Source organism: Malaclemys terrapin, chromosome 14, assembly GCF_027887155.1.
Source record: "Malaclemys terrapin pileata isolate rMalTer1 chromosome 14, rMalTer1.hap1, whole genome shotgun sequence".
NCBI classification, from domain to species: Eukaryota; Metazoa; Chordata; order Testudines; family Emydidae; genus Malaclemys; species Malaclemys terrapin.
The window spans coordinates 38,616,252-38,630,728 of record NC_071518.1 but is presented as its reverse complement, the minus strand read 5'-3'; the positions used below and the strand labels follow the sequence as shown (position 1 = coordinate 38,630,728).

Genomic DNA, 14,477 nt, shown 5'->3' with positions numbered 1-14,477 from the left:
CTTCCCAGGGGAGGTGCCGGAAGTCCTATCGCTTGGGATGTGTAAACTGGACGGGACCGCGTACTCTGAGCAGCTGTGGCCGGCTGGCAGACAGGGGAGATGTGACCCAGGAGCTCTCTCCCAGCTCTCGTGGCTGCAAGCCAGAAACTGGGTGAGTCAAGTGAGTCTAAACGGAGGCTGTAGAAGCGGCTCTCAGGTGCCAGCTCCGTGGGAGACGGCCAGGGCGCAGCCGCTAACCGTTGGCTTTGTGCATAGACCTGGCCAGATGTCCGTGCTGGCTGGCTGTGTCTGTCAGCGCCCCGGTGTGCAGGCCGCTTGCCCCATAGGCAGTCCTGCCCCCAAGGAGCTCTCTGGATGGACAGACAGAGACAGACAGGGGATGGGGACCAAAAGCCAGAGAAACTTCCGAACTGCCAGGGTGGTTAAGCACTGGGATAAATTGCCTAGGGAGGTTGTGGAGCCTCCATCATTGGAGGTTTTTAAGAGCCGGTTGGACAAACCCCTGTCAGGGATGGTCTAGATAGTACTCAGTCCTGACAGAAGGGCAGGGGACTGGACTAGACGACCTCTCGAGGTCCCTTCCAGTTCTGTGATTCTATGATTTTATACAAGCCCAACACACCTTAACCAAGTTTGCCTGGCTCAGAGGTCTGGTCAGGAGATGAGCCGGCTGAGGTTACGAGGCAAGTCCCAGCCCGCCCCGAGCATCTGGCTGCAAGGGGCCAGCTTGTAACACAGGGGTGGGCAAACTGCCAGCAGCTTGGCCCCACTCCAGCACTCCTGCCTGCACCCCCTGAGCCTCTCCCCACACCCCAACCCCCTGCCCCAGCCCTGATCCCCCTCCTGCACCCCAAACCTCTCATTCCCAACCCCACCCCAGAGCCTGCACCCCTTCCCGGACCCCTGCCCCAGCCCTGATCCCCCTCCTGCTCTCCAAACCCTTTGATCCCAGCCCGGAGCACCCTCCTGCACCCCAAACTCCTCATCCCCAGACCCACCCCAGAGCCTGCTCCCCTAACCAGAGCCATCACCCCCTCCCACACCGCAACCCCAATTTTGTGAGCATTCATGGCCCGCCATACAATGTCTATTCCCCGATGTGGCCCTTGGGCCAAAAAGTTTGCCCAGCCCTGTTGTAGCATGTGCCCATGTCCCATTTCACAGATCATACATCAGCGAACATCAGCCTCTGGTCTCCAGCCATAGGTGGGGGCTTGTTTTGGTTGGTTGGTGTGATGGGTTCGACCCCCCTTCTGGTGCCATCTAATGTGCTGGGGTTTCACTGAGCCTCCCCTGCTCAATCAGCCTGGGCTCCCCCTCCCTGTTTTGCTGGATTAGGCTCGCCGGCCTATTGAAACACACCCACACCCCCTGCTGCAGAAACAGACTGAAGTCAGCTCTGTGTGAGGGGCTCCCCCAGCCCTCACGTGCACCCCCCTTTTGGGAGACAAACCCGAAATAACCCTGTCTTGCGCTGTATAGAAATATTTGTACAGCGCAAGCTCATAAAATTCGCCCTCTCCCTCAATGTGGAGAGAGATGTGCACAACTTCTCCCCCTCCTCCCTGTTAGAAATTACAGAAACTGGGTTATATTATAAACAAGAAATAAGTTTAGTAACTACAAAAGGTGAATTGTAAGTGAATATAAGAGAGAACAGACAGAACCAAGCAGATTACTGACCAAATAAACCAAAATACGCAAGCTAAGCTCAATAGACTTAAGAAACAGGTTACACAATGTAATTTCTCACCCTAAATGTTATTTTAGGCAGGTTGCAAAGTTTCTGTGGTTCAGAGTTCCAGTTCTGTTCCTTTTCAGACTGGACCCTGTCTCAGCCTGGACTCCCCACCCGCCTTCCCTTCAGGAGACTTTATCAGTCTTTCTTCTTGGGCAGACAGGCCATGGAGAGGAGGAGGAGACCCGTGTGCCTTCCTCCCCACCCTTCAATAGGATTTACACAAGGCGGGAATCCTTTGTTCCCCAAACTTGAGCCCCCCCTTCCCTTCCAGTGGAAAGTTACAAGCAGTCCCAGGTAATGTTTAGTGTCAGGTGACAAGACCACCTGACTCTGTAGGATCACAGCGTCCATGAGTCAGGGGCAGTGTGGAGCGTCCCCAGGAAGTCCAAGCTTTTCACAGTCCATCGTCCTCGCTGATGGGCCATCTGCCCTGTCTGGCTTTTCCATTGTTGTACCCAAAGTGTTGGCAGTGGCGTCACCCAAAGTAGCATAGCTGAAATACAGATACATGGTCAATATCCCTAACTTCAGATACAGAAACGATACAGGCACACACCTTGAATAATCGCATTCAGTAAATTATAACCTTTCCAATGATCTCTTACAAGACCCATCTTGCATAAAGTACATCTCAGTTACGTCATATCATAGGTGTATTTTCATAAAGAATATGGAGTGAAAGGTCAGAGTTGGATATTTACAAATGCTTATGAAAGGTGTTCAGTCTCTGGCTGCCTTTTACAGTCTTAAAAATTAATAGTTTAGCACCTTGGGATATATCTGTGGGTGTGTGACCCTATGCAGCACCGACTACCCCGTCCCTCGCCGATCCCCTGTCCAATCCTGTAATTCTTGGGGTATTTATTTATAGATTCAATTCCATTGATTTTTTTGCTGCCCCCAAATGTTCGGTTTGCCCTGTGGGCTGGGCTGTCTGCGTAGCTGCTCTGGGGGGCGTGCGGGCGGTTTGGCAGCTAGGGGATGGAGTGGGGGTGGAGGCTGCAGGGGGTGGCCCCCAGGAAAAGCACAGGAGAAGGTTTTGCTTTTTGTTCCCCGGGGCCTTGTGGCTGCCTTTGATCCTGGGGAGGGGCCGCAGCTCCCCTTTGCCTCCCCCGGCGGGCAGAGGTGGCAGCGTTTGGAATCAGGAGGTGAACGCCTCATTCCCAGTGGACTGTCCAATATCTCCCCCTCTGCCACGCCAGGCAGTACCGAGATGTTCCCAGGGGGGTCCTTTGTCTCCGCTGGAGGCCTCCTCATCAGACTCTGCCACGCCTCAGGTCTGTGTCCCTTGAGGAGGCCCAGGCCTCGTTCTCTGTCCTAAGAGAGAGCTGCTCCCTGCCTCCTATTTCACTACGCTGGGTGCGCCGGCTTTCCATATCTGTGCCAGGCCAGCACTCCGCGGTCCACGCACTGGCCAGAGTGCGAGAGAGTCGGAGACACAGGTGCTGACTTTTAGTTTTTCCCGGGGATGCTCCCCCCCGAGGGCAACGCCCGCGCCCCTCCTCTTCCTGTCCCTGCTCCACCCCCTTCCCTAAGGCCCCGCCCTCACCCCTGCTCCACCCCCTCCCTCAAGGCCCTGCCCTTGCCCCACCTCTCCCTGCCCCTGCTCCGCCCTGTTCCCCAAGGCCCCGCCCTCGCTCCGCCTCTGTCACTACATTTTGAACGGGCACATCACTTTTCCTCCGAAGGGGGTTTATTTGACAAGCGACGTGCCCGTTAAAAATGCAGTGACAGAGGCGGAGTGAGGGCGGGGCCTTGGGGAAGGGGGCGGAGCAGGGTCAGTGGTTTGAGCATTGGCCTGCCAAACCCAGAGTTGTGAGTTCAATCCTTGAGGGGGCCACTTAGGGATCTGGGGCAAAAGCAGTACTTGGGCCTGCTAGTGAAGGCAGGGGGCTGGACTCGATGACCTTTCGGGGTCCCTTCCAGCTCTATGAGACAGGTATCTCTCCATATTTGTCAGTAAGGAACAGCGAGCAGCCCCTGTGCAGCGCGTCCCGACCTTTGCAGTTAGCCGGGTTCAGTAGAGGCCGCTCCAAAGGCAGGCTCTGCGGGCAGGTCTCCGGGCTCCCTCTGGTGGTAGGTACAAGCCGCCCTCTGCCAAGGCTGCAGCCAGCAAGACTCACTCCATGGGGCTCTGCTCTTGTGCCCCCAGCTTCCTTCTTCGTGGTGAGCCTCGGGGGGGCGGCCGTGGGGCTGCTCTTCGCCTTCCTGCTGGCGCTGATCACCAGGTTCACCAAGCGCGTGCGCATCATCGAGCCGCTCTTCGTCTTCCTGCTGGCATACATGGCGTACCTCGCCGCCGAGATGGTCTCGCTCTCCTCCATCCTCGCGTGAGTACCGCACGCTTGGCGCACGCAGCCCTCGCCAGGCTCTTCCCCGGGCGAGAGCCGGCCTCCCCCAGCCTGCGCGGGCGGAATGCCGGGCCCCGTGGGGTGGGCGTGGCGCATCTTTGTGGGAGCAGGTTCCCACAGCCCCTGCCCTCCCCTTCACGTCGCTCCTGGATCCCACCCGCAGCCCCCCCGTTCACACTGTTCCTCACTCCCCACCCGCAGCCCCCTCCTGTTCACACTGCTCCTCGATCCCCACCCTCAGCCCCCTCCCCTCCACGTCGTTCCTCACTCCCGACCCGCAGCCCCCTCCTGTTCACACTGCTCCTTGATCCACGCCCGCAGCCCCCTCCCCTTCACACTGCTCCTTGATCCCCCCCCATAGCCCCCCCGTTCACACTGCTCCTCGATCTCCACCCGTAGCCCCCTCCGCTTCACGTCGTTCCTCACTCCCGACCCGCAGCCCCCTCCTGTTCACACTGCTCCTCACTCCCGACCCGCAGCCCCCTCCTGTTCACACTGCTCCTCACTCCCCACCTGCAGCCCCCTCCTGTTCACACTGCTCCTCAATCCCCACCCGCAGCCCCCTCCCCTTCACACTGCTCCTCGATCTGCGCCCGCAGCCCCCTCCTGTTCACACTGCTCCTCACTCCCCACCTGCAGCCCCCTCCTGTTCACACTGCTCCTCAATCCCCACCCGCAGCCCCCTCCCCTTCACACTGCTCCTCGATCTGCGCCCGCAGCCCCCTCCCCTTCACACTGCTCCTCACTCCCGAGCCACAGCCCCCTCCTGTTCACACTGCTCCTCAATCCCCACCCGCAGCCCCCTCCCCTTCACACTGCTCCTCACTCCCCACCCGCAGCCCCCTCCTGTTCACACTGCTCCTTGATCCGTGCCCGCAGCCCCCTCCCCTTCACACTGCTCCTTGATCCCCCGCCATAGCCCTCCCATTCACACTGCTCCTCGATCCCCACTCCCAGCCCCCTCCCCTCCACGTCGCTCCTCGATCCCCAGCCCCCTCCCCTTCACGTCGTTCCTCACTCCCGACCCGCAGCCCCCTCCTGGTCACACTACTCCTCACTCCCGACCCGCAGCCCCCTCCTGTTCACACTGCTCCTCGATCTGCGCCCGCAGCCCCCTCCCCTTCACACTGCTCCTCACTCCCCACCCGCAGCCCCCTCCCATTCACACTGCTCTTCGATCCCCACCTGCAGCCCCCCCTTGACACTGCTCCTTGATCCCTGCCCACAGCCCCCTCCCGTTCACACTGCTCCTCGATCTGCGCCCGCAGCCCCCTCCCCTCCACGTCGTTCCTCACTCCCGACCTGCAGCCCCCTCCTGTTCACACTGCTCCTCGATCCCCACCCGCAGCCCCCCCCATTCACACTGCTCTTCGATCCGTGCCCGCAGCCCCCCCCATTCACACTGCTCCTCGATCCGTGTCCGCAGCCCCCTCCCGTTCACGCTGCTCCTCACTCCCGACCCGCAGTCCCCTCTATTCATGAAAAAAGAAGAACAGGAGTACTTGTGGCACCTTAGAGACTAACAAATTTATTAGAGCATAAGCTTTCGTGGACTACAGCCCACTTCTTCGGATGCATATAGAATGGAATATATATTGAGGAGATATATATACACACATACAGAGAGCATAAACAGGTGGGAATTGTCTTACCAACTCTGAGAGGCCAATTAATTAAGAGAAAAAAAACTTTTGAAGTGATAATCAAGCTAGCCGAGTACAGACAGTGTGATGATAAGTGTGAGCATACTTACAAGGGGAGATAGAGTCAACGTTTGTAATGGCTCAGCCATTCCCAGTCCTTATTCAAACCGGAGTTGATTGTGTCTAGTTTGCATATCAATTCTAGCTCTGCAGTCTCTCTTTGGAGTCTGTTTTTGAAGTTTTTCTGTTGTAATATAGCCACCCGCAGGTCTGTCACTGAATGACCAGACAGGTTAAAGTGTTCTCCCACTGGTTTTTGAGTATTTTGATTCCTGATGTCAGATTTGTGTCCATTAATTCTTTTGCGTAGAGACTGTCCGGTTTGGCCAATGTCCATGGCAGAGGGGCATTGCTGGCACATGATGGCATATATCACATTGGTAGATGTGCAGGTGAACGAGCCCCTGATGGTATGGCTGATGTGATTAGGTCCTATGATGATGTCACTTGAATAGATATGTGGACAGAGTTGGCATCGGGGTTTGTTACAAGGATAGGTTCCTGGGTTAGTGGTTTTGTTCAGTGATGTGTGGTTGCTGGTGAGTATTTGCTTTAGGTTGGGGGGTTGTCTGTAAGCGAGGACAGGTCTGTCTCCCAAGATCTGTGAGAGTAAAGGATCACTCTCTATGCTAATAAGCGATGGTCACATCAATACCACCCTATACCGGAAACCTACTGACCGCTACACTTACCTACATGCCTCCAGCTTCCATCCAGGACACACCACACGATCCATTGTCTACAGCCAAGCTCTAAGATATAACCGCATTTGCTCCAATCCCTCGGATAGAGACAAGCACCTACAAGATCTCTATCAAGCATTCTTAAAACTACAATACCCACCTGCTGAAGTGAAAAAACAGATTGACAGAGCCAGACGAGTACCCAGAAGTCACCTCCTACAAGACAGGCCCAACAAAGAAAATAACAGAACACCACTAGCTGTCACCTTCAGCCCCCAACTAAAACCTCTCCAGCGCATCATCAGAGATCTACAACCTATCCTGAAAGATGATCCTTTACTCTCACAGATCTTGGGAGACAGACCTGTCCTCGCTTACAGACAACCCCCCAACCTAAAGCAAATACTCACCAGCAACCACACATCACTGAACAAAACCACTAACCCAGGAACCTATCCTTGTAACAAACCCCGATGCCAACTCTGTCCACATATCTATTCAAGTGACATCATCATAGGACCTAATCACATCAGCCATACCATCAGGGGCTCGTTCACCTGCACATCTACCAATGTGATATATGCCATCATGTGCCAGCAATGCCCCTCTGCCATGGACATTGGCCAAACCGGACAGTCTCTACGCAAAAGAATTAATGGACACAAATCTGACATCAGGAATCAAAATACTCAAAAACCAGTGGGAGAACACTTTAACCTGTCTGGTCATTCAGTGACAGACCTGCGGGTGGCTATATTACAACAGAAAAACTTCAAAAACAGACTCCAAAGAGAGACTGCAGAGCTAGAATTGATATGCAAACTAGACACAATCAACTCCGGTTTGAATAAGGACTGGGAATGGCTGAGCCATTACAAACGTTGACTCTATCTCCCCTTGTAAGTATGCTCACACTTATCATCACACTGTCTGTACTCGGCTAGCTTGATTATCACTTCAAAAGTTTTTTTTCTCTTAATTAATTGGCCTCTCAGAGTTGGTAAGACAATTCCCACCTGTTTATGCTCTCTGTATGTGTGTATATATATCTCCTCAATATATATTCCATTCTATATGCATCCGAAGAAGTGGGCTGTAGTCCACGAAAGCTTATGCTCTAATAAATTTGTTAGTCTCTAAGGTGCCACAAGTACTCCTGTTCTTCTTTTTGCGGATACAGACTAACACGGCTGTTACTCTGAAACCTCTATTCATGGTATTTCTCAGCTCTGACTCGTGGCCCCCTCCAAACCTTGGTGCACCTGAATCCCGACACTAACCCTCACCCTGTTCACGCTGCTCCTCAATCCCAACTTGCAGGCGCAGTTGTGCCAGGCACTGCCCAGCCCCCAACTGAGCCCCTGCCAGAGCCAGGCAGAGGTGTGGGGGGCTGGAGGAGCCCCAGTGCCATGGGTGGGGGAGGGGTCTCTGAGCACTGGGGCGGGATGGAGATTTTCGCAGCGGCGGAGTCAGTCCAGGGGCCCCAGTGACAGATGAGATTCTTGTGCTGGGAGGAGGGGGGAGGTTTTTGCAATTTTATTTTAACCCCATTGACAGACAAAGCCTGAGCCGCCTTCTGCCCCCCCACCCTGCTGCCCTGGCCCAGACCCCAGTGACCCTTCCTCCCCCGCATGACCTGCAGCCTCTGAGCTCTCCGTCTAAGGTCTCGTGTGAAGCGCGGGGCAGAGTCTGAGCGCTGTGAATATCCTGGATCTCTGTTGATTGTTGGAGTGGGCCCAGCTCTCTGGAGCACTAAGGGTTAACTCCGGCCTGTGCCACCCGCTCAGCCAGGCCAGACAATGGCACTGACCCAGTCACCCAATAGACGGGTTAATTGCTTGTGAGGGGATCTCCAGGCGTCGCCCCCACCGAGCTGATCTCCACCATTCCTCACTAGCTTTCCCACCCAAGGTGCTGACCGTCTCCAGGCCCTGGCTGCCCTGTTACCAGCGCTCGGCGCTCTCCCCCCGAGGCCCCGAACCTCGAAAACCTTGAGCCGAGCTTGCTCTAGTTCTGACACCCCAACCAGCGGCAGCAAAGAAACTTCAGCCCCCTCCCATCACCACAAAACCTCCCGGCTCCCGCCAAGGAGGCCCATGAGATTGTAAATGGACCAGTCAGTGGCAAGGAAATAGTCACCCTGGTCGAATTCCAGATGGCTCCTCTCCCCACACCCCAGCCTGCCCCGAAAGGGGCAGCAATGACTGCTCTGCGTGGACCCCCCCACCTCGTAGGGGGCCGTGGTTCAGTTCTTGCTCTCGGCCTGGCCTGAGACAGCGAGAGGAGACGGTGGGACTCCCAGGCTCCCTTTGCATTCAGTGTCTCCGCCTCTCTCCGGACCCCACGTGCTCCGTCTGAGACGCCCCGGCCCCGCTCGAGTCGCTGGGGCCCTTTCCTAGGAACTGAGCTGGGGGTGCCCGGCCCGTTCTCCCCAGGAGCTGGTGTTACACATGGGCTGCAAAGCCGGTGCCCTGGAGCCGGGCGTTGGATCGCATACATCATTACTGTGATCTCCTGGTCGCCGGGTGGGTTCTGAGGCCAGACTGGTTTGATTTTGTGGGTTCAGCAGCTAGATTCCTGTCACTCGGGAAAGGGCCTTTCCCGGGGACTCGGCTGAAGGAGCAGAGATGGCAGCATTGGGACAAAGCTTCCCCCCCCACCCCGTAGTGGCAGGCTCCCCCCTCCCCCTCTGGGAGCCTCTCAGTGCCTCCCCAGCGGGACAGAGGAGAGGCTGTGGGGTAGGGATGTCAGGGCAAGGGCAGACAGCCGGGGCCAGACGGGAGCTGCTGAGAGGTGCTGACGCTGTTCCTGTCTGCGGGTAAATTGCCCAGATGCTGCCCTGGGAAAGCTCTGTCCTTGGGCGGATTGACCCCCCGGCGGCGTTTCGACGAGCAGCCCTAGGTGGTTACAGTTGCAGTGCAGAGACAGCTGGCGTCCGGGCTCGCTCGGAGACGTTCTGTGCCCGGATTGACCATCTCAGAACCTCCCTGGACCCAGAGACCTGCCTGTTGGAGGCACTGCCCAGGGTGCTGCCGTCCGCGAGGGGCTCCATGTACGGCGGTCTCTGCCCAGCCCATGTCAGGGAACATCCTGGAGCCAAGTGCCCCAGGGTCTGATCCGGCCGCTTCCCTCTCGCTTTGTTCAGTCACTGGCCATGAGCAGGAACTCCAGGGCCCAGGCCGCGCGTAGGGAGAACCACGTAAGGGCTCTGGCAGAGCCTGGAGAAAGCTGCGACTGAATGAGGAAGGGCCATTTGTAGCTGCCACTGAAGAGCTGGCCCTTCGGGGGCTCGGAGGGGCTCTCCCCGGGGCAGGGCAGGGGAGGGCAGGCAGTGCTCCGGGGGAAGCAGGAGGGCTTTAGGAAGAAGCCAGTTCTGCCCAGCCTGGCTTTAGGGCCTGAGGCTGGAGCTCCAGCAGCTGGGGGCGGGCAGAGGGTGGTGGCGGGTGAGGCTGACTCTGTCCATTCTCAGAGCCCAGAGGGCAGAGCAGCCGCGGTAGCTGGCAAGCCTGGCACACGGTATGTGGAGAACCACGGGCAGTTTGCAAACCCTGGTGTGCTGGTGGGCTCTGCTGTCGTCCTCTCTGGGCGTGGGCCGCTGAGCTCTGCACCGGGCGCCTGGTGAGTCGCTGACGCTGTCTGTGACACGCCGCAGGTGCTGTATGCCCTGTCTCTAGATCCTATGGCCAGGCCTTTGTCTGCCGGGGCACATGGGCAGCCACACGATGCCGGACAGCAGCACCTTGGAGCTGGACATGAGACGGGCGTGACTATCGCATGGCACAGGGCTCTGCAGGCTGCCACATGGGACGGGAGCACTGCCCGAGCAACGGCTGGGGCCGCCCAGTGGGGAAGGGCTGGTTCCCCTGCTGCACACGCAGACTCGGCCCCTCTGGCTCAGTTGAGTGAGAGCAGCAGGCGGGGGACCCGGGAGAGGTGGGTCCCACTGTGGTGAATGTCACGGAGCCCCCGGGCGATGCTCTGAAACTGCTCCCCACAAAGCCAGTCAGGACTTTGGGGAGCCTCCTCTCCCATGGAGCAGACTGTCTTCAGGGTAAGAAGCTCCCACAGCTTCACCTTCCTGGGTCTCTCCTTGGAGCATTCAGCATATGCCCCTCTGTGCACTTCCCACAGTGAGTCTGCCCAGGCGGGGTCCTGGGGAAGCCAGAGGGTCCCGCACCCCCACTTCGCAGTCAGACGTGACTCTCAGCCAGCCAGTAAAACAGAGGTTTATTAGATGACAGGAACACGGTCTAAAACAGAGCTTGTAGGTACAAAGAACCGGACCCCACAGCCGGGTCCATTCTGGGGGCCAGTGAGCCAGACACCCCCGTCTGCCCTAACCCCTAGTCCCCAGCCAGCTCCCAACTGAAACCCCCTCCAGCCCCTCCTTTCTGGCCTTTGTCTCTTTCCAGGCCAGGAGGTCACCTGATCTCTTTGTTCACCTTTAGCAATTCCCTTGCACGGTGAGGGGGGGGGGGGTGAGCGCCCTGGCCATTTGTTGCTAGGATACAGATTGTTGGCCATTTATGCACACTGGAGACTTAAGAAATGCATAGGGGAAACTGAGGCACCTACACAGTATTCAGAGGAAACATTAAGAACAGTCCCACTTCGTCACAGTGAGCGTCCAGGGCCCCTGGCACTCGCCCGCCAGTGCAAAGGGAGTGGGGAGGGGGCAGCTGTGTCCAGGGGCAGCATGGCCCTGCCCGTGTCTATCCCGAGCTCTTGCCGTCCTCTAGGGTCACCTTCTGTGGGATCTGCTGTAAGAAATATGTGGAAGCCAACATCTCCCGGAAATCCCGCACCACTGTCAAGTACACCATGAAAACGCTGGCCAGCAGCTCCGAGACCGTCATCTTCATGTTCCTGGGCATCTCCGCCGTGGACACCTCCAAGTGGGCGTGGGACACGGCGCTGGTGCTGGGCACCCTGCTCTTCATCCTGCTCTTCCGGGCCGTGGGTCAGTCGCTCTCCTGTCCTGTGCTGTCTGCAGCTCTCAGCCCCTGTCCCCGGGATGTGGGGGAATCTGCCAGGGGTGGGACCGGGGGGCGCTTGCAGAGGGTTTGTAAGAGCCCTGTCCCCGGCTGCATCCTGTAGAGCACGCACCCGGGCCAGACCCTCATCCGCATCCCTCCCCTTCGCCCCTAGGTGTCGTCCTCCAGACCTGGGTGCTCAATCGCTTCCGCCTCACGCCGCTGGACCGCATCGACCAGGTGGTGATGTCGTATGGGGGCCTGCGGGGGGCCGTCGCCTTTGCCCTGGTCATCCTGCTGGACAGAGACAAGGTGCGAGCCAAGGACTACTTCGTGGCAACGACCATTGTGGTGGTCTTCTTCACCGTCCTCGTGCAGGTCAGCAAGGCAGGGCCTGGCCACCCACAACCACACCAGACCTCCAGGCTGGCTCTGTGCTGGAGAGCAGGGCTAGCGGTGGTTCCTGCCCAGCTGCAGGGGTTGGCATCGGAGGCAGCTCATGGGGAGGTACGAGGCCTGGGGTGGAGGAGGCTGGAGGTAGCACTCCAGGACTCGGAGGACTGGAGCAGGGGGCTGCTGGGATATGGGCAGATAGCCCTGCCCCCTCTGGGGCATCGCAGGGCCCAGAGCAGTTCTCTGAGTGGGGCAGCTGCTTCTCCCTCTTAGACAAAACCTGCCTTAGAGAGACGGGGCTGGGAGCTACCCGCCCGCCTGCTCTGCCTGGCACCAGCCGGCTCCTCTCGCTGGTCCCGGCACGCAGGCTGGGCACACGCACTAGCCCTGGGGCGCAGAGCCAGGGGGCAGCAGGAGAGGGAGCAAAAGGCATTCGGCTACTAAAGGGGGAGCTGGCTGGCGCCTGACACCCCCCCCCCCGTGTTTCCCCCCTCGCTCTGCTCCTGAGGCCTGGCACTTACACCCAGTTCAGCCTAAGGAGAAGCTGCTCCAAGGTTGCCAGGCAGGGTCGCCAATGGGGGACTGTTTTCTTAGCCTCCCCACCTCTCCCCCCCAGTATTATCAGCAGCAGCAGGACTCCCCTTCATTCGCCAGGGGGATTTCTTGCTGCTGGGGACGTTGGCAGAGACTGCGAGGGGGGAGGCTACCCCCTGGAAGTGCTGACCCCCCCGCCAGACAGAGCCCCTTCCTGCCCCTGCCCCTTCAGGGCAGCTCCGGGCCACACGGCCCTGCCAGGCAGAGCCTGCAGAGAGCTGGGGGCCGGAGGGGAGTGGAGAGCTGCACCTGTGAGTCCTGGCCCCCCTGCTGGCCAGGCCCCTGTCCGCTTTCCCTGCACAGGCTCTGGTCTGTGCAGTGCAGGGCGAGGCCAGACGGTCGGTGGGCAGCAGTGCTCACGGTGCCAGCGGTGCCTCCCCTTGTGCTGCTCGTGAGTACTAGTGAGCGGGCCTCATTCTCCGTCTGTGGGTGGGTCTGCTCAGGCCTGGGCCTTGGAGTCGGGTGTCAGACCCTGCAGCTCGGGCGGGTGCCGCTGGCACACGTGTGTGAGGTTGTTTGGGTTAGTTGTGAGCAGGCCAGACCAGAGCCCATCCACCTGCACGTGCAGACACAGCAACATGGGTCCTGGGCTTCTCCCCCATGGTCCCCAGGGTGAGACTCAGGCGTGTCCACTAGGTGGCACTGTGACCTTGCGAAAATGCTGGCGAGGCGAAGTCCCTGGTCAGGCCGGGTGTGTGCCCTGCCCTGTGCTGCTCTCTGCCCGCCCCGGGTGTGCCAGGCCAGGTGTGTGCTGCTCTGTGTGTGTGTGTGTGTGTGTGTGTGTGTCCCCATGGTCCGACTGGGGAGACTCCCACTCCTCGACAGGTGCTGAGGCATCTCTGGAAATCTGGCAAGTTTCTGAGGCTGGAGGTCTTTACTCTGCCAGTCCTTGGCGGCCAGTCCCTCTGGGAGACGGGAGCCCCCTGCTGCATTCTGCTTCTGGACATGGGCATGGGGCACCGGTGCTCTCCAGCATGCAATACAACAGATGCTGCAGAACCAGCCGGCTCAGGGCAGGATGGAGCCTCCCGCCCCGTGGAGGAAGGGAGAGGGGAAGCCCTCTGGTGCTGAATTCACAGGCTGCATCCTAAGTGTTGTCTGAGCTTAGACCCCACGGTGCCAGGTGCTGTACATCTTCAGCCACAGATTGTCCTAGCCGTGACAATAGAGATGGTGTACGGGTAGCGTTCAGTGAGGCATGTTCTCACTCGCTCTCGTGAAACACGAGTACGGAACTCCGACAGCCCCGCGCCAAAGCCAGCAACCGAGCCAGGCTGGCGAGACTTGTGTGCTTTGTAAACCCGCGCTACTCACTGCCGCGGTTCTGTGATTCCTGCGGAGACTGGTCCTCATCGCCTTGACGTCAGTGGGTCAAGCCCACCCCGGTGTGACTCCGCTGCCTTTGCTGGAATTGCCCCGGGGTGGATTTAGCCCCAGCACGTTTGTTCCATCATGTCTAGCCATGCGGGGGTTTCCCCTTCTCTTGCCTCGAGCATTGTGCCCTGGTCTCTGCTTCCCCTGCACTTCTCCGGGATTTTGAATGACTGGGTGGTTCGCTGCGCCGGCTGGTAGCTAACCGCCTGCCTGGGGGCTGCCGGTCCCAAGCGTCCCCTCCCCTGCTCTGCTCCAGCAGCCGCTCTAACAAGGGCTTCGTCCCTGCCCGAGAAACCAGGCATCTGTCAGCTTTGCTTGTAGCAGGCAGCTTCTGAAGGAGCTCAGCACATCAGCCTATACTTAGGTCCCTGCCCCTGCCATACGGCCCAATTCTCCTCTCCCTGCCCCCAGTGTCACTTGGATGGCACCGGAGCCACGTCTGATTGACACCGGCGTGCGAGAGGCATCGAGGCCCTGGTACGCTGTAGGCACGTGTCTCCTGGTGCCAAGGCCTTGGGGCAGCACCTCCTTTCTTGTGCTGCATCTTGGCCCAGCAGCCCCGTCTGCCTGTGTACTGAGGCGGATGGCTCGGCGGGCTCCCCCAGGGAAGCGCTCAGAGGAGGGGAGAGCGGAGTGCCAAAGGCCCAGGGTAGCTGCCGCCCAGG

The 14,477-nt window shown here is 58.7% G+C and overlaps 1 protein-coding gene across 3 annotated transcripts in view; it reads left to right on the top strand.

The window, feature by feature from the left end:
* SLC9A5 (solute carrier family 9 member A5) overlaps positions 1 to 14,477 on the top strand; it is a 52,836-nt gene that overhangs the window by 20,117 nt on the left and 18,242 nt on the right. For 2 of the 3 annotated variants that reach the window (XM_054049443.1, XM_054049442.1), the window contains exons 5-7: positions 3,894 to 4,071; positions 11,218 to 11,438; positions 11,627 to 11,829. In XM_054049443.1, the coding sequence (XP_053905418.1) occupies positions 3,894 to 4,071; positions 11,218 to 11,438; positions 11,627 to 11,829 (602 nt within the window). The remainder of the gene's footprint in view (positions 1 to 3,893; positions 4,072 to 11,217; positions 11,439 to 11,626; positions 11,830 to 14,477) is intronic. The other variant, XM_054049444.1, reaches the window with a different exon arrangement.